This window comes from Acromyrmex echinatior, chromosome 19, assembly GCF_024713525.1.
Source record: "Acromyrmex echinatior isolate Ae372 chromosome 19, ASM2471352v2, whole genome shotgun sequence".
NCBI classification, from domain to species: Eukaryota; Metazoa; Arthropoda; class Insecta; order Hymenoptera; family Formicidae; genus Acromyrmex; species Acromyrmex echinatior.
In genome coordinates this window covers 1,619,504-1,645,296 of record NC_141870.1, presented here as the reverse complement: position 1 = coordinate 1,645,296, position 25,793 = coordinate 1,619,504, and the positions used below count along the sequence as shown (strand labels likewise).

At 41.8% G+C, this 25,793-nt stretch overlaps 1 protein-coding gene across 4 annotated transcripts in view; it reads right to left on the bottom strand.

Annotated features, from left to right (window-relative positions):
• mam (neurogenic protein mastermind) overlaps nucleotides 1-25,793 on the bottom strand; it is a 199,925-nt gene that overhangs the window by 78,559 nt on the left and 95,573 nt on the right. For 2 of the 4 annotated variants that reach the window (XM_087415879.1, XM_087415880.1), the window contains exon 1: nucleotides 13,488-17,648. The exons of the other annotated variants lie outside the window; for them this stretch is intronic. In XM_087415879.1, the coding sequence (XP_087272005.1) occupies nucleotides 13,488-13,493 (6 nt within the window). In that variant the 5' untranslated portion in view covers nucleotides 13,494-17,648. Of the gene's footprint in view, nucleotides 1-13,487; nucleotides 17,649-25,793 lie in introns of those variants that run through there. 4 annotated transcript variants of the gene reach the window in all.

Below are 25,793 nucleotides of genomic sequence, written 5' to 3'. Positions count from 1 at the left end.
AACAATAAATAAGGCATCTTCAGTGCTTCATTTTTAGAATGTTGTCCAGAATTCTAAAGGATGCCGCACCTTCTCAACAAGCGGCGAGAGAATCAATCTAGCCTAAAATTTACTGAAAGCCCTAGCGGGTAATCTTGACATTATCTACAATATAATTCTTAAAAGTATCTGCTTTTAACCTGGATTTTCCCTACAAACGTAAAATAGTATTAAAGTGAGTTTTGAAGTAAATTGTTTTTAAACACATTATCGATTGATCTTTTCACTTTGCAACAAGTCAAGGAGTCTCGTCTGCCGTTAATTAAAAAGCTTTCTCTCTTTCGTGTCTGAATCGGAGTTTGCGGAGAAATGGCGCGATGCGATTTTTCGGTGAATCGCTAAGAAGGAGAGGAAGAGCAAGCAGATCGATCGCGGAGCTGCAACCGCCGCTCGAGGCTGCAACGCGCGCGGCGCTTTTCACCGTGGCGATAAATTCTGGAGCTTGCAAGCTCGGAGCAGCCGCCGCCGCCGCCTCCTACTGCAGCTTTCCTACGAGGGCTTTCGTGCAAAATATTTCAGCGCCCTGATGGCGTAACTCGTCTGGCCATTCGCCGAAGTGTCGAATTGACTATCGAACAAACAGTATGATACCTTACGTTCCTGCGACTTACGTTCATGATCGTTCTTATAAAGGCCTGCAATATGCAATCGTAACTGTAAGTCGTAACTGTAAATCGTAATACAGACACGATCGAAATTTCGCATTGTCCTCCTATATTCGCGACACGTTTATTCTCAAAACATCAAGTGGTATCGATCAGATAATATTCATAAAAACAGTTATGATTAGTATAAATGGTAGTTAAATATTTTTTAAGACAACATATAATGTGGTTGCTGCAAAAATGCCTAAAAATGGTAATAATTTTAACCATTTTTGTAGTAATGATAATCATAATTACAGTTAGAGAGAGAGAGACAGCGTTACACAATCTTGTTGATAATTGTTTATCGCACTATCGTCAGTCTCTCTTTCTCTCTTTCTTATTACGTTTGTTGACAACGTTTCGTCTACAATCGATGAAAAGATATCTATTCTCGAAAACAAAATTGGTAAAAAGTATAAAATAAATTTTTTGTAGTAATAGTAACTATGTGTTATAATCAGTTTTCAAATATATATAGTTGGCAATTTTCAATTTATTAGTAATATATAGTTACTATTACTAATAAATATAGCAGTAATAACCATAATCATATAGCAACATTTTTCTCTCAATGTATTAGGTGTTGGAATTAATTCGTAGCGTTTTACAAGTGATGGGAAGTACTTTCATTAATGTATTTTTTAATGCTCATGTGAAATAAATAACATTCTTTCATTAAAAAACGCTACGAATTAATTCCAACACCTAATATATACACAAAGAAAAATGTTAATCTACGCGGAAATTGTATTTACTATAGCAAAAAGATATATAATTCGGTGCTATTGTACTTACTAGATCTTTTTTTATGAACAGAGCGATGTTTGATATTTCTCACGGATATAAGTATTGTTTCACGTTCAGGAAGATTTAATCTAATCGAATTTATATGTGTCTAATATTAATAGTAATATTATTAATTCGAGAGCTTCGCTAATGTGCGTAAAGTCAAAAGAAGCGCGTAAATACAAGAAGTTTATCTTGTAAAATTAACACAAAATAAAATATCGGTGAACTAATAACAATGGTTTTCATTAGTTGGACTAATTGTTTTATATAAATAAGATACTTCAAGCATTACTGAGAACGTTATTACCGCAGCAGAAAACACTGTACGAGTGTCAGTGCAATCTCTGCTAATCGCAACGTTCGTTTCATCGATAATTCGACGAGCGTTTTCTTTCAGCATTAAACTTTTCATCGGAGCGTTTGATTCGCGTTATAAGCGTATACCCGCGAGGGAAGAAGGACGCTTAATTATTTACAGTGATTCTTTATTCATACTTGCTATTCCGTGGCGAAGCGGAGGTGCTTGATTAAAAACAGTGTCGGCGACGAGCATTTCCTATGAAAGTCTTTATTCGTGCGAAAAAGTGTGGTGAGCTTCTTCATACCATACGAATCTTCATAACGTACGGAATATTCAAATATAATTGAATAATAATTTTCCACCGGATTGTATTTGACTGCCTTATGTTGACAAACAAATGGCTCAGAGCGTGGCAAATTTAACATACAGCGTTGCAAAATACAATTCTTTCTTTCAAGTACGCATAGTTCAGCACAATCTTGTAAGTAGGAAAGGCTGTCTATTTAACATACCTATATGATTCTACGCTATACTTTCCTTCGAGGTTCGGCATTATCAACATTCACGCAAATGGCAACTATCTTTCTGGAAGTTTGCCGATGTTTAATTCAACGACAGGCCTACATCACTTACGCGCGTCACGTGGCATAGTTTCGCTTCAAGTATACTCTACTGGAGAAGCACGGCCAGTTGTTTTCCTGGAACGGAAAAGAATCGGAGGTATTCGCCCGCATTCATCGCGACACTCACCCCGGTACACCTCCCTCATCCGTCAACTCGCGAATGCCGAGCGAAGGGTTGAACGAGTACGGGGCATCGACTTTTGGGACGCGTTTCTCTGCGTTACCGCGAGATTATCGATCCCTCTGACCTCCTTCGTCCTCCGATGTGTTGCTCGCATTCGAACCAACATTTCCACATTCGCACGTTAATTTCTGGAGCGTCAGCTCGCTCATGAAAATTATCGGTGCGCGTAAAAGACGGGGAAAGATGGGGCGAGAAACGGTCCGATCGCGGTGAACTTTGGTCGCGAGAGTCAACTTCCGACTCGAGAGTTGTCCTTAGGTCTTCGTCACGCTTCGAGGAAAGTTTTCGAAGCGATCGATACACAGACATCAACGTATATACCCGGTATCGACCTGCCGCGTTTCTCTGGAAGCTAATCGGTTTCGACGCGTTTATCTCGAGTTTATCTCTACGCATCGATATGTCGCATCAATGGTTGCAACTATTAGCGAAATGGCCGAATACGCGATATAATACAGCGTGTCATTAGATTTTAATATAATGAATATAAACCGATACTCCCACAATTCGTACAAAATTCATGCATACTTTGCACGTGGCAATTTACAATTATCTATGTGGTACACGATGTACTACAAATGCGAAAGATTTAACCCTTTCAGACTCAAGTTGCCTTTCGCAAATAATAGAATTTAATTTTCAATTCAACTTAATTAGCAGATCGAAAAATGAAGTCTAATGATGCAAAGGGATATCTAATCTTTGTAATAAAAGATTTTTAATATGTAACAATATGTACAATTTGGCAACAATTTGTAAGAAAAACCTGAGAATAACGACATTTTAATCCGCCTCTTCGATCCCGACGATCTCGATCAATGATTCACGAGTCGCTCCCGTCGAACTTCTTCGCCTGCCAGGGAAGATGTTTCCCACGAAACGAGGAAGCGCCGAGGCACCACGCGGAGCTTTATTAACTCCCCGTGATTTACAGCTGCCCTCTCGCGGGTGATACGTTTCCCTTCGTTCGAAATGAGCGCGCGCGAGCTGCGATTTAATTGCAAAAGAGTATATGGACGGCCAGGACGGCCGGCGGCGGATGATTTACAGCCATTCCGTTACTGGCGTCATTTCGATACGGCTCGTTACGAATCCTTCATATTACAATTTATAATGCACCGCCCGGTCTCGCAAGATTATTGTGAACGCGCGATTCTCGATCAGAGATCAAGGTTGAATTCGGTCTTTACGATCCAAATTACTGTTCGCGAACGATTTTGTCCTCGATTTAATCTCATCGACGCATCTAACGGTAACAATAAATATGTATCTATTATCTGGTGGAAGAGATTTTATCGATGTATGTGTATTGTCGCGAAGCATCGAGTCATTTTCTTGTAACAAAACATATCGTAACTGCAACTCCATGCTAATAATCGTAATATCAACGTTTATAACCTGATATCATCGTGTATTAAATGTCGATGCAATTACGAAGTATCGTCCATACATTGCGTAAGTGTTACGCAATGGCGTTGCAGCAGGGTTTGACGGAAAAATCCAGTGGATGAAAAAAATTACGGTAAATTCCGAATTTTACTTTATAAAATTATATTCAACAAAAACCTATAAAAAAAAGACTAATAATAAAATATGTTTTTATATACTTTATGCAAAGATATTTTTGCCTCAATTTCATCAGTAAATTACGCTAATCATAAAAGTTAGAAGAAAAATAAATCAAGCTTATGGTAATAAAATTATATATTATAATAAAGTCTTTTTTAATTCAAATTAATATATTTTTAAGATAAAAACTTTGAAAATAATATAAATGTTAAATTTCACATTAATACGTGTGTGTGTGTGTGTGTGTGTGTGTTTACGCATGGCAGTACTGAAGCATTTCAGTGCACGTATTGTAAATTGAATCATTGAACGTTATCTTGAGGAAAGTTCACGCGATTACTGATAAAACTGCGTCATTTAATACAAAAGCTAATAAACCACGAGTGTCAAAATAAATGTTTTTTAGGAAAATACATATAATCTTTTTCCAGACCTTTCCTGTTCGATTTATTATTACGGAATTGCGAGTAATATCGCTCAAGGCATCGGGGTAGTTGAGAAAGAAATACAAAGGTATAACTGACGATACGGTATTATCGATTAAGTATTACGGAAGCCATACTAAGGACATAACTCGACCAGACAGCACTATGTACGTACCCGTAATTATTATTGTCTTACGATGACGCAAACAATCCGAGTCGGAAGCTCGATTATCCAATCTGAAATCCTCCTTGCACTAAGCGATACCGGCAAGATACGCGATCGCAAAAACGTCCTTCTAACTTTTCTACCTATAGACTCTTCTTCTATACAATAATCTTTCCAGAATACGTATTGCAATATTTGTTTTTTCAAAATCCACTCAGATTATAAAATCACAAACAATAATTAGATAATCGTTTAATATTTATCAGAATGGCATCTTTTTTAAGAATCACGTAACGAAAATCTGAACGAAAGTAAAGGATCATTAAGTAAAGTTATCGATCTATTGGAGAGGATCACGTCAGGATCGTTAACGCGTTTCGAATAATTGCTATACGTACGATGGTTCGAAAAAAAAGGGCTAAAAGAGCCGCGAAATAAACTCGACACGGCCGGTCTCCCCCGTAGTAGCTGTGTCAAGTGGATCCACGCGAAAAGTACAACGCGCCCCCACGTAACCCGCACGTTGCGATACGGATGCGGATTCGGTGGGCTCGATATACGTAGCCGAGCGCGCGCGAGCGAGTTCAGGCCAAAGTCTAACAGACACGACACACCTCCGACCTTCCTATCGATCTGCGGCCGGAGGTTTTACGCGTCCTCCACCCTCCGTAAGCTCGACGACCCTCTCTTCCCGCCCTCCCCCCTCACTCACTCTCTCTCTCTCTTTCTCTATCTCGTTTGCTCTACCCCTTGCTCTCAGCCGTATAACCCTCTTTCGTCTCCCTCTCTCCCTCTCTTTCTCCTTCTCTCGTTGCCCAAGTCCTAGCGAGAAGGAAAAGCGAACCTGCCTGCCGAGACCCTCACCATGAGAACGAGTTTCTCGTCCACCTCTTCCTCCTCTTCCTCTACCAGCAGCAGTTCTCCTCCGCCTCCTCTTTCACCTCGTCCTCGGCACTCACAAGCCCGCACCCTCGCAACCCGTTTCTATCGCACCCCTCGTCACCTACGAGTTCGCGACGGGAAGAGAAGAAGGAGACGAAGTGGCGCGGAGAGAAAGAGAGCCAATAATGCGTCTTTACGACTCCGCGCTTTCGCAACACAGCCAACTATGCGCACCACGGCCGTTCTCGATTTGATTTAAAGACGAGCTGTCGCTTTTTAGCGCCCTGCACGAGAACCGAAATATCGTCCCGCGAGATCGATCCATCGCGCGAAAATATTGTTTCGATTTTTGTCCGAGGACCGGCAGTATGCGAAAAGGATTGTCAGTGCCGTTAATTGTAATAAGTTAAAATATTTTTCAAACGCCAAAGAGATAAATCATTAGGAAAACATGTTCCAACTTTGCGAAGTACTTAGAAATATTTAAGTCACAGTAAATTACGGAAGACAATTTATATACTATTATTTCAAAAAAGTTGTCCACGTGTCATACACTCTAAATTTTTTACAGTGAATTCTCACTCCAAAAAAGTGAGATTTCACTGCAAGAAATGTAGAGTATACATATATAAACTTCGTTTACTTACAATTAGAATGTGTCTTAATAAGAGAATGATCAATGCGCAAAGTTCATTATTTGTGGCACGAAGCTAGGAAAAAATTTTCCACGCTTGATCCCTAGGGTTTAGGGGAATTAGGAATTTTTTAAAAGTTCAGTCGTTTGCTACCTCGGTCCGAAAATTTCTTTCGTTCCTTGAAAATTTAATCCTCAACATCCTCGATTGAAAAATTCCTACTTTTTGGTCGAATAACAATCTCCGCCGAATAATCACTCGGAGAGTCCAAGATTCGAGCAGAGAAGCGATAATTCCGAGGCGCTTCGTATAAATAAGCATGTGGCGATGATGCATGGACGAGATGCGCGGGAGACGGTGCGCGAATAATGAATTCGGTCGATCTTCGTGAAAGTGGGAGCTATCGCGATACCCGTCAAGGAGGCGCACGATCGTCTGTCTCCTCCTCCACCTCCACCGCTCCTCACTCGCTCGCTTCTTCTCTCGAAATATCTCCGTTACTCCGGACGAGAGCGAGAGCGAACGGCATGGCTAAAGTCCAGAAAACTGAAATTCTCGCACGCGCGATATTTCTGGATATAGGCGCGCGAGAATTCATGGCCGGAACGACTTTTCGTCACGCTGGAAATTAGTTGAGAAACGCGGAGGTTTTATCGTGCCGTAAACCACGCGCGAGCGCTTCGCGTAGCGAATTGCACGCAGCGGTTCCTCTCCTATCGTTTATCCTCGAGGAAACGAGAGAAATGAGGGAGCTACCGCTCGTTCTATCGCGATCCAAACGGATAAATAGTTCCTAGCTGTAAAAGTTTTGCGCATTCTGTAACTCTACTAAAACGTGAGTACCGGCGTTTGCAGAAAAGAAAAAGATAATGATGAGAACGTGCATGTATACGCATGCATGGATACTCTGCACAATATTCTCAACTAATAAAAATGAAATCCGTGTAAAATGAGCAATGCGATAGTGATGGAGAAAGGCTAGAAATGCGTATAAAAATCGAAGCTTTACAAGGGAACAATATAATATATTATAGGATCCTATACGTATGATAACACAAATGATAAAAATCAAAAGTCTTAAACGGTCCAGTTGGATCTTAAATGCTTGTATGATTCTGTGTAATTTTATATACATACTACGCATATAGTCCTTTGAAACGTTAAACTACCGCAGTAATATCACGAATTAAATTGACTAGCAATTTAACACATTTTTCGAAACGATCTTGATAACGTTAAATAACATATTAGAATCTGTAAATAATTAATTCTTATTGCGAAAAATATTATTTTACCGTCCTAAAGATTATCGCCTTTAGATTATCGAAGCAAGATGAGAAAAAATTCGAAGCTCGCGACCGTATGAGAAAGCTAGAGCGGGCTCGCGCAGAAAGGAAAAAAAAAGCTATGAATGATGCCGATGAAAGATACGTGAATGCGTATCAGCGCGTACGCGAGTCGTTGCGCATCCCATACGAGACGAGCATTGATGCGCGCGAGTCACGAATCACGATATTATTTCGGACGACCCTGTCTGCCTCCATTCCCTGTTGCCTCCTCCGTTATACCCCACTTCTCTCTCTTTCTCTTTCATCGATTGCATCTTCGTTTTCACGATGTGCAGGCTAAATATATCTTTTACGGACACACAGGAGAGACTATCGACAGAACCGCAGAGAGCGACACGTACGATTTCCGTTTAAAGGGTATCCCAATAACCCGCCCGAGGTTGGTTGAATACTTTTGATGTCTAAAATTTCGAAGGCGTGGAATCGTTCGTTTTTTTCTTTTCTTTTCTTTTTCTCTTTTTTTTCCCCCGAAAACGCGCGCACGCGATCGCGTCGCGTGACAAATCGCGATGACCGCAGACGTAAATCGACGAGAAACGTGAATCGAAATCGAATCGCGAAAGAGTAATTGGACGTTATAATCAGATGCGAGAAAAAATGATGAGCAAAAACGCGCGATTTCCCTTGATGATGCGATCTAGTTTTCTGTGATTCCATACGAGCTGTAGACGTAATAATGCCGATAGAGCAGCGATTTATCTCGACGTGGTTTCAACGAGCGCCCACTCGTCTGCGAGGTAAATTTATCGTGGTGGACCGGTGAATCCCGTTGCTTGTATGGCAACGTGCTCTATTTTTGCTGTAAGGTAACGATCGTCTCCTTTGATCCAAAATATTATTATCGTCATTAGCAGTTTATTGAATAATAATAAGTATATTAAAGTTCAGTGCAGAAATTTAATTCAGAGAGCCGTAAATAATGCTGAGATATTCAATTTTGTAAACAGTGCAAAAAATAATGATCAATCAGATTTCGACACGTCGATAAATAAAAAATGCAAACGCAAATCAGTTTCATCAATCTATACGACGGTAACGTACGCCTTTGCGTTCATATCGTGGTTTGAGTTTTTGACAGCATTAAAAGAAGACGCTCAAGGACGCCTCGAAATTTCGTGTCGAATGATACTCGACCAGAGAAGAAAGATAGAAAGAGAGAGAGAGAGAGAAAGAAAAAAAAGATTATTTCGATATTTATTAGGCGCTTTGAGACGATGCCTCCAAAACACATCAATATAGCAGCTACACAGCGTATATAAAGAAAACAACAGGTATGGAAACACTAAAAAAAATAACTGAATATAAAGAGGAAAGGAAAAAATTATTAAAAAAAAAGAAAGTAATCACAAATATAGCGAGTTGTGTGCGTCGACTTCAAATTCAAATTAGAAATAAAAGCAGATAGTTGAAGAATGTGTTTTGAATGCGATTAGAATGAGGGAATATCGCGATATTATACAAAAATATGCACAAATACAACGTCGAAAAGAAGAAAGATGAAAGCAGATGTAATTAAGTATCATAGATAGTTTGCTAGAAATATTTTTTTTTATTAGTCCAAGATGTCTGAGCAACTTCAGTGTGAACTTCAAAGCTCACGTAAGCCCTCAAGATAATAAATCTTTTTGGCATTGCACACAAGTTCTAGTACTTGATTTCTCAATATTTTGTAATGATTAAAATTCCAATCAGATCTTCTTTTCTTCTCACCCTTCTGGCCATGTCACGTTTCTCTATCATAGTTCTAATTGAACCAAGGCGCTAGCAAAACTTGAGAGACTGATCTTCAAACTGATATCTTCTGCACAATAAAGAGCGTTCCAGTATACAATTTTCAAGATCGTCAAGGAAATTGTTAAACAGTAAAAATGGCGAACTCTAATTTGACTGGGAAAACAATCAATTTTCATTTTGTGCTGTATACAGATTAGATTATGAGCTGAAGGAAGTGTATGTTGCGCGCGTTGTTCGCAAAAGAAATGAATGTCGCAGCATCATCCAAAATGCGTAGATTTAGATAAGTCTAGAGATTCTTATGTGTCGGTGCAAAAAAAAAAAAATTAAGTACAGATTCGACAATTTCACAAACGATAGAATCTGATCAGAGTTGTACGAGTGAATATTAAGGTCAACACTAAAGTCACAGAAGATGATTGAGTAATTCAGGAAATCAGAGAGATGGTCATGATGTGGAAATCTATAAACGCAGACAGGAGCAGTTTAGAACTGCAGAACTCTAGCGTGTAAAGAGTTAAGTATAAATGATGTCATATCATCACCGATCCTGTTCAATTCTATCATTTAAGCAATTGATGATCTCTTTTGAAGAGATACAAGCTCGTCTGAGACGGTAAGTTTGAGCCAGGTTTCCAATACAGACAGATGACATCATGATATCTAGTGTACAAAATACAATCAGAATTCAGATAAGTTAGTAACGACTGACAGCGTGACAGACACGAAGGTACCCCGAGTGTAGCTTTATCCATAATTGCTGCCTTTGGTCAATTTCCGTTCAAGATCTACATTAGCAGAAGGGAACAACTCTCACAATCCAATGCCGAATGGTGTTGAATGGTATTCAATCTCCTGTGTTTGCAGTTACACTGGTATTATTGTTGCGATTCTTCCTTCGTTTCATAGCTCCCTGCACAATGACTGTGACTTAAATTTACAATGTTTCGCAAAGTGACCAAAAGCAAAGCACTCGTAGCATTGAATGACTCTTATATAATCAGTTACTTTGCATACCGAATAATCGATAAAAATCGAGAAAAAAGAGAGAGGGAGAGATAGATAAATAGATAGAGAGAGGGAACGAGAGAGATACGCGTCGACTTTCCTCAATGTCACTCCACGTCGGAATTGTCGTCGTCCTCGTTATCGCGACTCCTGACGTCGCCGATAACGACCGAGCGTGTATAATGTGTACATATATATATATATACAATATTATATATATATATATATATATATATATACATACGCCGACAGTTGCAGCGTCGGCATCGATCGTCAATAGAGCGAGATCCATGCACGCGGAGACGGACGAACTGGGAGAGGAAGAAGGCTTCTCCGCGTCGTAAGCTAACTCGTTCGTACGCTCGTCCGCTCCGTTTCATCACCAACACCAAGTCGTTCGTTTCCGTTGGTCGCTTCGGCGCGGCGCAGTGCGACGCGTAATCAAGTGGTATAAATAATTCCGACGCGCAGCCATGAGCCGGCCGTCCTTCCGTCCATCCGTTCGCCGCCCGTGCGAGGCTTAATCCCCTGTTATGACACGCCAGAAATCGGAATGCCACATCACGCGTCACTGCATCACTAAACTGGAAACTCGCGCTAGTCCCGACAACATCGAATCCTCCGCTCCCGATAAGCGCGCCTGCCCAGGATAAGATTCTCATTCGAAGCTCGATTCGATAATAATCTCTGTATATTACCAATATCTATGAGTCTGAGACATTTTTAGAATAATGTTAATTTAGTCGCCTAAGTGACATAAATAGGTGCGATGTTATTGCGCCAGAAATTAACGCGCTGACTTGACGCATGAGTTTAATTCAGCTAAATTGCGAACGGTATTTAAAGGAATGGTACGTCGGAGTTCTCTCGACGAGCACCGTAGTATAGATTGGCTACTAAGAGAGCTAGCTTTATACAGATAATAGCTATGAACTAGAACCCAGCAAGCCACGCTGAAAGCACAGTTACGTTAATATCGCTAGACTAATTTTGACTCGTCAGTGAAACGCGGAAGATAACGGAATTCACTGGAGATTTTCACATTGCGTTTTTGCGCTCATGTCAGCGCATACTCATATTGACTAGCAAAATAATAATAATAATAATAATAACATATTATCCATTTTAAATGTATTTAAAAGATTTCGTAGTCTCCTTCCATTATGCCGATCCGGTTTAATTGATTTTCATTGCAATTTTTATTAAGGTTTACATTCGACGATGAAACATTTGAAACTTACGCGTTAATACAATTTCAAATCAATGTCGAAGCATCAAACGATGCCGAAGCATCACAGTTGACAATCACGTCAACGATAGGCGAATAATCGAGGGAGGGAAGATTGTACGTAGTTTCAGTCGTAGACTTTGAGAACAGACGATACCGGAGGATGTTGAAACGGTATGGCACGTCGCTGCACGTCCACTGCCGTGTACGACTGGCCGATTCCGTCGACTAACGCCCCGGATCGCGAACCTGTCATTAGTGCAACGGCACAGGGAGAGCACAGGGAGAGCACAGAGGAATGTCCGCGAGCCGCAGTGCGATGGACGCCCCTATTATCGGTCGCTCGACCGCCAGAATGCCGTTAGACGCACCGACGGTCAATCTATTGTCCTACGTGTGCGCATGCAGCTCCGTCCCGCGAGCGAGCGACGCGAACGAGGAGAGTGCGCGAGAGCTTAACTAGACGACAGAATTAGCTCGCGTTCGAGCGCGTTTACGAGGAAAATTTCAGCCCAACCTGCCGATGCGTCTTCGCCGCAATTCGCAATTTATTCGTTCAATTTTCACACGGCCCAGTTTCACAAGAAACTCACGATCAACTTTCAATCGTAGGTCAATTTGTTTCTCATTTCTTTCCAATTCTAGAATAAGTTGAACCTCGATTAAGAGTCAACCGTGAGACTTGCGAGACTGGGCCTAAGTCTCTCGTATTTAGTCGATATTATCGTATTTATTATAGTATTGATATTGGTATTCAAACATTTGACCTACGAACGACTCGTTTCGGTTTCGGTTATATCATGACCGTTGATTTTGATTTTCAAATTGGCGCTACGAGGATCCGGATAGTTTGAGTCGTACTAGTTTCAATAGTATCTTTCTCTAATCCTCTATACAAGAAATTGCAAGTAAGACGACTTATGCGTGGCCAAGAATAAAGAAATGACTGATTAAATCCAGTTAGCGTATTCGTGACGAAAGAATTCCGATCGTCGTTGAAGAAAGGCAGACACCGAGAATTCGTTTGCGCCCCCCCCCCCTCCCCCGAGCAATCCCTCTAAGCGCAGAGCGACAGAAATAAAGCCTACGTTTATAGTAACCACGGGTGAATGGAATTGAAAGGGTGAATCACTTCCGTTCGTTTCAACCTACTCCGCCAACTCTCTCGATCGAGCGATCTCGAGGAAGCGGTTGATCTTACACTTAACTGTCGCGCTTTCTCTGACTCGGTAAATTTTCTCAATTCGCGATTTAACTCAATTCGCTCGCCGATGTCGTGTTATTACAAATCAATTTCAGAAAGTGAGACAATAAGGCGATCGAGCGCAACGACGCGTAAATGAAAACACGACGGCTCGAAAGTCTTCAAATGTCACGACGCGAAATTTTCAAGTTCTGGCGATGATAAATATTTCTCTCTTCTGCCTCTCTCCCGCTATTCAGTACGAGTAACGCATGGTGTTGCAATGCAAACAATGCAAACTTACGGTACGGATGCACCTGTGTTATGCTCCGAGACACATGAGGCGCGATTTCAATACAAACAGCGGGGGCCTGTATGGTGCGTAATACAGTTACGACGGTCAGCCAGTTTCCGGTTTCTTTATACCTTCCGAGAGGAAGATGAGATAGGAAACGGACGCTGTGAGCGCGAAATATTTGAGATCTCCATAGGTTTCCTTTTCGTGCCTTTTCGTGCCTTTTCGCGAGTTTATCGTTAAACGCGTTCGTTTGATACTCAAGGCGAAACGCCTTTGATGCGATTACTTTTACGTTGAATTAATGAATGTTGAAACAAAACGATTTAAATCTCGCAATGGCTTTTGCCTCTCTACGTTGTAAATGAAATTATAAACTTTCTCTCATATGTAGATAAAATTAATTATTACAAAAAAGTGATCAACGTACCATCATTCCAGGTAATCTAATGTCGCAGGAACGACGTGGTAGAAGAAAGATTTCTTTTCACAGAGAGGCCACCCGGGCCTGAGGCCCTGGCAGAGGGGGGCCCACCATGCCCCTCCAGTTCCTTCGCGTTCTTTTGTGTCGTTATACCAAAGCAACGGATTTTGCCCTCGACACGTTTCGTCGATACACTTTTTCGTCACGATTGTAAATATCAACGGAACTTGAATGTCATCTTTTCCTCGCTCGTTCAGCGATACGCGTCATTTGTATTCCCTTCTACGGTTTTGTCTTATGGTCGTTAATCTTTATAGTCGTAACTGTAGCACTCGATTTGTTTACACTCGCAAATAATATAATGATTATACTCAACGTCGTCCGATTAAAGACGTACCCGTCGTATGTGAACGCTCGATACACTTGTTCGATTGTACCGTTATCCCGACGGGATTGAATTACGACTAAACGCCACTCGACTGCGAAAAAAAAAAAAAAACGCGACAAGGCACCGAAGAGTCTTCACTTGATTCGTTCGTGCCTCTCTCGCTGCCGCTAAATGTCACTCAACCCTTTCGTTCACGCTGCCGAGACAGCGTGCGCAGAGTCGATTTCCTTCTATCGATCGTCCGTAAAATGTAATGCCCATCTTAACAATTTGACTAGCTATCGTCGTCGACGCAACTAACACCACGCACTAACACCAACATGCCGACGTCTTTGTACGTCTTTGTACGTCGCGCGTCACAGAGACTGCTTCTTTTTCGTCGAGAAATCTTTTTCGTTTCTCGTCTTATCGCTTCCTCACTCGAGTTACCGATCTTCTTTCACAGAGAAAGAACGTGACACTTCTTTCGACGTGGCCTTGCACGCCGCGTATCGCCCGCTAGCTTGTTCCCTGACCTTTGACCTCGTCAAGTTCTCTCACAGCCGGCGACCGACCGACACACCGACACACCGACGAGATGCGTATCGGCGATCAACCGAACCCGATCGTGAAAAATAATCGAGACGACGCAATTGTTTTATCCTAAGTCTCGGCGACGACGCAGTCGTCGGTGTTTCTATAATTTCTTGAAAACGCTCATCACTAGACTTTTCGCCGCTAATTCACATTCTCCAGAAAAAAGAAACAATGATCGCGGGAAGCGCTTTTTGTACAAATAGTTCTCCACAAGAAGTGTTTTCACAGTTTTCGTACGTTTACTTTTTTTTCGTTTCTTTCGAATAGCTTAAAAACGCCAAGGTTCGAGAGCTCACGCTCTCGTTGTTGACACGCGTTATCGTATCGTATGTTTCGCTCGCAGGTTTCGCGCCGCACGACGTGATTTCGTTCCAGAAAACGAGTTCCAGTTCTCTCGATCCACAGCGTGGGAACGGAAGAAAATCGCGACGGCGGAGGCGGCTTTTCGTTGACGGACGCGCGCTTCGATTTTCCCTCGTAAATCGTCAACAGGTGGTTTTCCGAACGGCGACGCACGGAACGCACGCGACGCGGATTCTCAGGATCCAACGGGACGCGATCGCGACTCGCGGCAGTTCGGCGAACAGCTGATCGCTCGTACGACGTCCTGGCTCCTCTCGACGGAGAGACAGGAGAGACAGGAGAGACAGGAGAGAGGAGGGCTGATATGCCTCTGGAGAGAGTCCTCTCGGACTTGCCTTGAATTCGCCGTCGCGATTCCAGTCACCGAGCGCGAAACACCGGACTGTTATATATCAGGTCTCACTCTTCTCGCACGCCTTCCCTTCCTCCGCCGTCGGTGTTTTGTTCGGTGTTCCGAACTAAACAGGCGTGCGCCTAAATCTCTTCTGCGCGAAACTATTTTCGTTCCCGCGATGGCAGGAACGACGACGCGTTTAAGCAGCACGCGTCGCTTCCCACCACTCTATCGCTCCTTTCCGTTCCCTCTCTCTCTCTCTCTCTCTCTCACACACGTGTCTTCTGTTCTCGCCACTCGTTCTCGTTCTCGTTCTTCCCCGACGCCGCCGCTCGTCCCGCTTTTCCCGTGGCCGTCGTCGAGCGCGTCCCGAGATCGTATACGGCGTTGGGTCCACGTTATTGTCGTCCTCGCCGTCGTCGTCGTCCTCCCCGTTGCCCCGTTGCTCGCTAGGTTTACAATACAGGGATCGCGCGCGCTTCCCCCCACGCGGTGGACGCACAGCAGAAGGAGGATGAGACGGAGGAGGGCGACCGGGTTCTTTCATACGCAAACATCGGCTGACGACTCTCGTCGTGCGGCGTCTCGGCCCTCCCGACGAGTCACGAGCGAGCAGGTAGTATCGCTGCGCCCCTTTAAACGAACTTGTAACGAAACTTAAACGGAACTGACGACCGACTATGATCGGCCGGTTGCGTTGTATCGTTTCGTTTGTTCCTCGCTGAGGAAGGCACTCACGCACTCGTCCACTCGCGGTTCATGGCGCGAAATAACAATGACCGTTTCGAGTCACGAGCACTCTCAGTCAGCACCGACGATGCACGTGCAAACGTAAAAGCTCGCACGGAAGAGGAGGGAGGGGAGGGGCAAGTCTCACAGTTTGACAATCCGAGAGAGGGAGAGACTTGGCGAATATTCGAAAAATCAAGCACACTAAAGAAGAGGAAAGAGAAGAGGGAGAGAGTGCAAAGAACGGTAGGTTGTACGCCCTGTCGAAGACCGCGAGCGATTGACTCCCGCGCGTCCCGGTCTCTTCGTAGCCACGGCACGCGTGAGAGAGGAACACGGGAGGGGATTCCCACGGGAGAGGGGGGAGGAGAAGCGGCGACGGCTGCCGCGGTAGGGCCAGGAGGGCACGCGAGAAAGGGAGAGAGAGAGAGAGAGAGAGAGACAGAGAGAAAGAGGGGAAGATAGGACGGAAGATTGGATGGACGAGGAGAGACAGACAGAAGGGGTGGGGTGAAGGGGGCAACTTGAGTGACGACGAGGGTGGCAGGGGGGAGGAGGCGGTGGGTATGGCGCGTGCCACTACACGCTAGCAGGTGGAGTGCGCGTGCCCAGAAATCTCTATTTCTCCCCCTTTGCGTTTCCGTTCTCTTTTCACGATTCGCCGCCAACTTTTTCTTCCCGCGTCTCTCTTCCCCTCTTTTCCGTCTTCGTTCGGTCGGCTCGTCGTTCGTTTTACAGTTTTCCCGTGTTTCAGGAAGTGTCCTTCGTTTCTCCTCTTCACGCTTTGTGGTGCTGTTTTTTTTCTTCCTCCCTTCTTTTCCTCACGTTTTTCAAGGGTAGAACTCGCGATCGACGTATCCACGTCGCATTCTCATTCTCAAAAAATTTCACTTTCGTTCCTTGGGCTCCTCCTAATCGATGGTTTTGTGACGTTTCACGCAGAGATCGTTTCCGAGTTTCCCGCGCGCGTGTCACTCGAGCACGTCACGCGATTACAATGCGCCGCCTCGACCACGACGTGCCGGCATGATAATACGAAATCGATTCGCCCGATTGAAAGATTCCTGCATTCATAATGTTTACGTCGCACGGTTAAATTATTCTCGTAGTCCGATGAGAGAATTGCTAACGAAAGTCTCGATATGCGCGTTAGCCGAGTTGTTGCGACAAGTTTACGGTAACGTCACGGACACATCCACGAATCCTATCCGTGTCGAAAACTCACTTTCGTTGACGTTCGCCAAAGAAGTTTAAGAAGAAAATTGACACTGCAAAATTTGTTAATAATTACATATGCCTCAGTTTCAGATGCCACCAGATCTTATGGAATGAATATCCGTCGCATTCCGCGCGATACCGAAGGAACTTCGAAGGAACTCCAGTTCAGTCTGTCGTAACGATTCATTCATCATTAGATCACTGAATCAATACGATGTACTCGACGTGTCGTCAGCGTCCACCCGAGAAACCCACTGCAAAATCGAATCGCACTACCGCGACGACCTTTCATAAATTTCGCTGCTACTTCTTTTCTGCGCATCTGTCAATCTCGCAAAAGTGAACGATATACGCGGAGGATATAGTTCAAGTCACATCTCCATGCTCCTCGTGTCGCGTTACGTCGCGCAGTGCGAGCTGTCACCGCTGCGCACGTGGCTCGCTAGGAGACGCGATGCGACGGCACGTCCCCCCCTTCGATACGAAGAACCTGACGCTCCGAGAAGTCGCCAGCCACTGACTACGTGCATCGCGACCGCTCTGGGCGGCCTGGCTCCTCGCTAGTCGCTCACGCGGGGAGGCACGCGCGGCGACGGCGGCAGCGGAGTCTCGGCTACGTTCGGCCAGATTCGACACCGAGTTCGTCCTATCGGACCGACTCGAGGCACTTGGCCGGCGCGGCGCAACCGCGACTCGCTCCGATCTGCACCCGAGGCCGCTCCGCGTCGCTCCGCTCCACTCCGCGCCGCGCCGCGCCTCGCCACGCCACGCCACGCCGCGCCACGCCACGCCGCGCCACGCCACGCCACGCCACGCCACCGGCCGTCTGCCCGATGCTGCCCGACTCTACGACTTCTAGAACGAACCTTAGTTCCGTCTCTCCACCCCGGGACCCACCTCCCTGCTCCAACCACCGTGGGTGTACCGTAACTGCGTACGACCGGTGTATATCGCACTGATAGTACACGCTGCGAAACAGTCGGTGTACTAGGAACGCTATTTTAATCGCTTAAATTATCGTTACGTGCGTTTCTAACATTCCTTGAGCATGTTTCTAATTATGACAATATTTTTGCGATGTCAGAGAGTGATTTCGACAGTTGACAAAGACGAATTCGCTGACGTACGACGACGCCAACGTCCTTCGAATCATTCAAATTCAAACAATCGTGAATTAATTATTAATAACCGAGCTCTCAAAGTAAATTGTTTCACTCATTTTTATTATGGCTTCTCTTTCAGTTATATTGTTGCGAAGTAATGTTTACAAAAGATAGTTGATTCTAGGATTAAAACTGCACAGTCACAGTGCACAATTATTTAAAAGAGCAAACAAAGATGTGCTTGCATACTCGATCGGCGCGAACGTAACATCATCTTTAAGAAGTCTTTAAACCGCATTGGCAAGCTGGAAAAAAAAAAGAAAGGAAGAAAAAGGAAAAGTGTAACGACGCGCGGGAAGCGACGTAGTCGCAAGAGCGACTTAAAGGCGGCCTCCCGTGCAGCTGGCCGTACCAGAGTCTTTACACAGGCGCATTCGCGCGACACGTCGCCCGTACACATCCAACCTCCTCCACTTCGGCCGTTGCGTCATCACGGCTTCGCGGTGCGCGTTCGCCGGGATTCAACAGCGCGCGGGGGGATCGCGCGGAAGCGGGTGGCGCGCGCGCGAGTGCGCGGCGACGGACGCATCTGTACCGCTCTGCTTACACTTACTACAAATCCGTCCCAGTGGTGCTCATCCGATCGTTCCGTGAGCGTCATTGTCGCATGGCCGGGGGACACGGTTGGCGATGCGATCGAGCGGCAACGCGACGCGACGCGACGCGACGCGACGCGACGCGACGCAAGTGCAACGCGTCGGCGTGTGCACGACGCATCGTCGCGTTAGCTTGCCGATGAATTAGCCAGTGGTTCTCGCACTGAACGGAAAACACATCGCGGTTACGCGTGTCTGAGATAAGAATGTAATCTAAAATATTTTAAATATTTACAGAGGGAAGAGATTGACAGGTTGCTGATAAGAATTTTGGATCCTCGTTCATCCTACAAAAAATAAATGGTTTTACTGAAATACAAAGGAGGAAATATAAGGTACTTGACCCTCCTCGAATTTTGCCGAGAACAATTATGAAAATCATTTTTAAGACGATATTAAACGCTCATTGTCAATATATTCACTCTTATTAGTAAAAAAACTTATTAGTAAAAAAGTTTGTTAAAGATTCTTAAAGACTGATTTTAATATATTATATATATATATATTTCAACAAGTTTCGTGTGAAGATAAATTTTTGCCCATTTTTCCCCTAATTGAAATGAGTATGAAGTATCTAAAAATTCTAATTGAGAAAGAGAGATAATCGAAATTCTAATTGATTTAGTCAGAATCTTCTGGTTTGTTGTCCATTTTCAACTAAATTCTTTTCAGTGTGCCAAATTTATAATTGCCATAACTTTTTCGTTTTCTCTCAGTGTGGATCAAAATAATGATGTAGGATGCTCGAGATGCTTGCTGGACTGTCCAAACTTTACTGTTCTTCATATATTAATTTCTTACATAATTATTCTGATCATCTAATAAAGTTATCTTTAAATCTGTATCTACACACGAAAAAAAAATCTTAATTCCAAAGAAATATTTTTTTGATCGTATTAAAAAAAAATTATTTCTTTGAATCAATGAAAATTCTATGAAAATACACACAATATCTTATTTCTTTGAAAGTATAGTATATCTTATTTTCCAAAAGATTCTTTTGAATACGAGCAAAGAGCATATTTTCTTTGAAATTAAGATTTTTTTTTCAGTGTATCTACGTAAATTTTTAAATACTTCAGCAAAATCATTTTTCTTCGTATAAACGCGCGATTGAAAAAAAATTCTAATAGCGCAAGTGCGCATTGACGCAATTAATACGCGTGATTACGGCTGCTGTGTTTTATGCTAATAACGATTGACAGAGTGGCGATTATTTGTCGATAGATAATTAGATGAGATGTACCGCGGGAGGCGAGACGCTGAATGACAGGCGGAATAATTGCAACGTGGATATTACTCGCGATTACGAGTGCCGCCCGTTGATATACTCCGTAAATGAGAAGTAAAATTGGTAGACGGATGCAGGAACGCGCGATGATAATGCCGAGGTGGCGGCGGACGAGGCTTTTAATTAAAAGTCTAACGCGGCGCCATGAAGGCGATCCTCCCGCGGCAAACGATGCCACCTACGCTGATCATTCTTTTCTATTTATCTCGCGTTGGCAATTCGAATTTTATTTAAGCAAAAAAATTGTATATATATACCGGCAGATAAGAGGAATCTCGTAATACTTCGATCTTTATTCACGGGATCACATCGTTTTCGAAACAAACGAGCTGGTGCATTACTTCCATAGCTCCGTTGCCGAACGAATGGTACACAAGTACCGAAAATCGTGTTCAATCTTCGACCATATACACATGGATAAGTAAATGCATAAGATATGTCACGATAAATCAATAATAGAAAAAAATCTAGTATGGGTATCTAAATTACGTCCAAAATATGCATCTATCGTTTTACTAAGGAATTCATATAATCTAATCACAGATAAATATCTAAATCAGGTAATAGAATAAACTGCGCATTTCTATGAAGTTGTCACTCGGTTAGTCACTGTTAGAAAGAATAAGATAGCTTAAGTCATACATAAATCTTTCTCTCTCTTTACGTAAATTTTTTAAGTACTTGTTTCATAAAGATATGTGTTATAGTAGTCGCAGTTCTCTAGTTTCATTTATACAAAGTATCATATATTATGTTTTTTTACTATCTACTTATTTTATTATTCTAACTTTTTTTCTCTCTTCATAAAACTTCTGTTTCTGCATTTCATAACTGTATATAACTTAACTACATGTAGGCAGTATATATTATGTTTGATGCTTAAGGAGACGTGATCTCAGAGCGCATAAATAAATAACGATTCTATCTCTCCAAGTAGTTGAAGAGAGATGCTAATATATTTAATTCCTTCTAATGAAGCATAGAAGATCAAAGCGCAATCCATACGTTTATGAATTCATACGTTTATCTTATCAAGTTGAAAACGAATGTAGTTTCATCTTTCTTTCTACATTTTGAGTAACATAGACATCTTCATTTCAATTCAAAGCATTTTTCTTCTTCTCTTGTACGTTCTCTTCCGCCAACGAAGACGACCAACCTCAAAACATTGCGTATATGATAAAAAGTGGGAGGAGATGTTGGGTACTTTCCAGCAAGAGATACAGATGTTACACAGTGTAACACAATGAATCATTACATCATTGTTGTTTGCCAATGTTAAACAAAAATGACACGATCACTGTGTCGCTTGCTGGAAAGCACCAGAGTTAGCATGTGTATATGACGAAATTGTTCAACGCATTCGCAAACGAAGGACAACGTATGTGTCGACAACGACGTAATGCAACCTCTGTTAACGTAAGATGATCTTCCGAGATAAAGAATGACATCGCATCGGCTTTCGTTGAATCTCGAGACGCGCGATCTCTCGGGGAAAGAGGGAGAGGGAGAGGGAGAGAGAGAGAGAGAGAGAACGGAGTCCTCGGCGAGTCCGTATCGGGACTGAAAATGGCCATTATCTTCGTTACTACACACATCGACTGATGTGAGTTTCTTCCTCGAAGCGTTGCGTGTGACGTCGCCGTGCGTACGTGCCGAACAGCGGCTACGAAGTAAACGAGCCGTGGAGGTACACGATCGAAGGTCGATTGTAAACATTTATGACGATGCCATGGCTCCGGCTATCGACGTTTATGTTACAGATATACGAGCCGCAAACGGCTGAAGGCCAACTGTAAAAATACGAGTCGATTCGCGGCTGTAATAAAGATGAGTAAAAATACGCGTCCGGGACTCGACGGAATTACACAAGGGAATTATACTTCTTCGTTAAAGAAGTGCAAGAAGAAAGAACACCCCCACATAGGAATGCCAGTCGTTTTCAATAGCGCCAATATTTGGCCCAATGTATGGTAACCAACGGTTGGCCAATACTTGGTATTCTATTATGGGCCATATCTGGCATGACTGGGTACCATTGATTTTCACTTTGCAATAGCGCCAATGCTTGGCTCAATATATGGTAACCAATTATTGGCCGATACTTGGTATCTTGTTCTGGGGCCATGTCTGGCATATGACTGGGTACCATTGATTTCTGCAGTTTTTTTGTCTGTTATATATGTTAAGTCGTCGTGCGATAGTTATTGAATCTTTATTATTAATAAATATGTCGAAAAATTATTATAGACAAAAAAAGTTTCGAAAATTAAAACAATTAAAAATTAACATCAGTGATAAATGTATTGATAATATCGGAAAAAATGACGGTGAAGAAAATAACAGTGAAATTAATATTGACAAGTACGAACAATGTAAGTGAGGTTATATTATATCATGAAGAAACCATTTATCACAGATGATAGTAAATATAGTGAATTATTCTTATTTAACGTTAAATAATAGTCTTATTAAATGTTAAATAAAGATAAAATAATTCACTGTGTTACACTGTGTTATCTGTGTCTCTTGTTGAAAAGCATTTAAAATAATTGAAATAATCGGCACTGCATTAAAACTATTATTGGTCAAATATTGGCATAAGACAACCATTAATAGCCCAACATTGTTTATCACGTTTAGCCAGTATAGTTACCCATTATCGGGCCGAAGTTATCACCCTATAATATTCTCATTAGTGGGCCAGTCATTGCCATTATCGCGCCAATATAGGCCACCTGGTAACCAATCTTGGGCCAGTATCGGACTAATATTGTAGTAAAATCCTATATGGGATGCTCCGTAATGTTGAAAAACGATTACTCTTTGATACGAGTACATATCGACAATTACTTTTAACTCGAATAAGGTAAGAGGTGCAATTTTGAACATTACATTCTACAGTTCTATTCTACAGCATTCTTTATCCGAGAGACATCCTGAAATGTTAGCATATTAAGAGGACATAGAGGCGTCTTCTGAACGATGATCTTTAAAACTTCTCTTGGCGGGTTATGAAAAAAAAAAAAAAACCAAAATACAGAATAACATGGGACTTTTAAAGATCATTTATAAATGCCATAATCTGTAAGAGTTGATCAATCATAGTTGATTATTCCTCTTTCATTTGACTGTGATTGATTGATTTCACATTACGGCATATATAAATGATCCATTTGTTTTTAAGAACTCTAGTCATTATTAGATCATTATGCCATCTAACGTTATATATGTCTCAACTTTTTGAGTTTGATCACGGTTTCTAGTGGAAATGTGGTTGAATGGAAACACCGTGGTGTTAAGTCACAGAATGAGCCTATTGTTCTTACTTACATTGTAGTTTAGTTTTTTCCTGTTTAGTGGTACCCTTCACACAATAAGATCAGAGTTACCAAACTTGAATCTCGAAATTGAATTCAAATCTAATTTTGTTCAAAATTGTATTATGTTTGAAATTGTACCACCTTACCCTACTCGAAATTCTTGCCCGTGTCACAAACTTGAAATACGGAAACTCGCCTCTAGCTTTTCGTATAATTTGTGTGATAAAATGCCATTGTGCCGTTGCGATGAAATAGCAGTGGAAATGCGGCAGTAACGTTTGCCTGCGTATGAGTTTACGTACAGAAAAGTCAATGGAAATGTCAAAATCCTGATTGGATCACGTTCCTTCCTGTCCAAACGGCGAGCTCTCTTTTCGAAATCTGTCAGCGTGTTATCAAAAGTTTCGGCTTGGATTTTTGCCTCGGTCGCCGAAGGGATAAAACGTCCGCGGGATACAAATGTAATTTTCATAGCGAACCAAGCTCCATGTTACTTCCGGTTAGCGTACGCTTCATCGAGCGTATTTTTGAATCAGAAAGCCTTCTATCGAGGGAACTAACGAAACCATCGAAAACAACAAACGAAAGAGAGGAGGTAGAGGACTGGAGAGAGAATATACTAGTCGAATTCTCTCCTTTTTTACGAGACGCTCTTTGCCCTTTGCTTTCATTTTATTCGCACGATGTGAACGCGCAGTAAAAAAGCACGTTGGGTAAGTGAAGAAGGAAAAAACAGATCGTGGATAAGAGAAGAAACGATGGCGGTGGTTGAGATCGATGCAGCGCCTTTCACTGATTTGTGAGATCGCTTTTCCCTCGTTCCGCTTTCCTCCCTCTATTCTCGCTATTCTCAGCCTTCTTTCCGCCGATTTTCCCATCCATGTTTCCCTTCCTGTTTGTTATCCCTTTGAATTTCCTCACTCTTGAAGCCCATGATTGTAAATACGGAATGGATTCGGATTGCGAACTGCAAATCGTTGACCAGCCAATCAGATTGATTGAGCAACGATTCACAGTTCGCAAATCAAATTCAATCCATATCCATAATGCGTAGTGTGACATGAGCTTAAGCTTATTCTGCATTGCGAATGCAATCATTATTCTATGGACGATAGATTGAACAATCATCTCTGATCGAGATTTTCCATCGTCATCAAAATGTTGAAATAACGTAAAAAAATTATGAATATAAAACATTCGAATAATCAAGTCTCAATTTTCTGAGGGCGAGCGAAAATAAAACGTATTATAACTGATTTAATGTCTCATCTAATCGATCATACTATCTCAGCGATTTATCTCAAAAACACTCCAAAAGATATGACATAGTTGTATAAACATACAATTTGTTCATAAAAATAAGTATATGAATATAGTGATTAACAAAGAAAAGATTCCAAATTCGAAAATTCAAAAAATTATGAACAACACGTAGAAGATATCAATATGTAACAAGTTTTGCTACCCAAATTCACCATAAAGGAAAAAAAATCAACTCCCGAAAGTCGATCAATTTTCGTTTTTAATTATTTTACCAAGAAAAAGAAATAAAACAAAATTTTATAAAGAAGTCTTATTTCTTTTAATAAAATTTATTGATTAGAAAATTTATCCATTAATTTAAAAAATTATTAAAAATGTATAAACAAAGCAGAATATGTATAAAATATTCTTGTATTTTCAACATGGCTTTTTAATATAATTTAAGCCATTAATACGTATTTTAACTATATATTTATTCATACATATAAAACATAAAATTACATAAATAACAAATAAATAAACTTGTAAATATTATATAAACATATACATTAAAGAGACGTATAAATATACAAGAATATTTTTTATAACATTTATTTAATATTTTTGAAATTGTTGAATAAAAATAAAAAAAAAAACGAAAATTGGACTAATTTTCAAGGTTTCAGATTTGATTTTAGAATAAATTCAAATGACAAAAAGAATAATACATAGTTTTAACATATCAGAACATTTTCTGTGCCAAAATATCGTAACTTTTTTAAATTTCCCAGTTGGAATTTTCCGTTGTATAAAGTAGGTATGTCGAGAAGGCCGTAGCGCTACGTAATTGCATAAGACAAAAAAAAAGGATTTGGAAGAAAGTGACGATGGAGATGTTGCTTCGCATTTCCTTTCTGTCGTGATCTTTCACAGCAGATTGTTAGCGTTTACTCTGGGCTGCGTTCAAAAACACTATCCGAATATCTCCCAATCTTATTTTATTTTTGTTGTCCACGGAAACAAGGATAAAATGATACTTGGAGGTATTTAGATAATGTTTTCGATTTACTTGACATTGAATATCTGGAT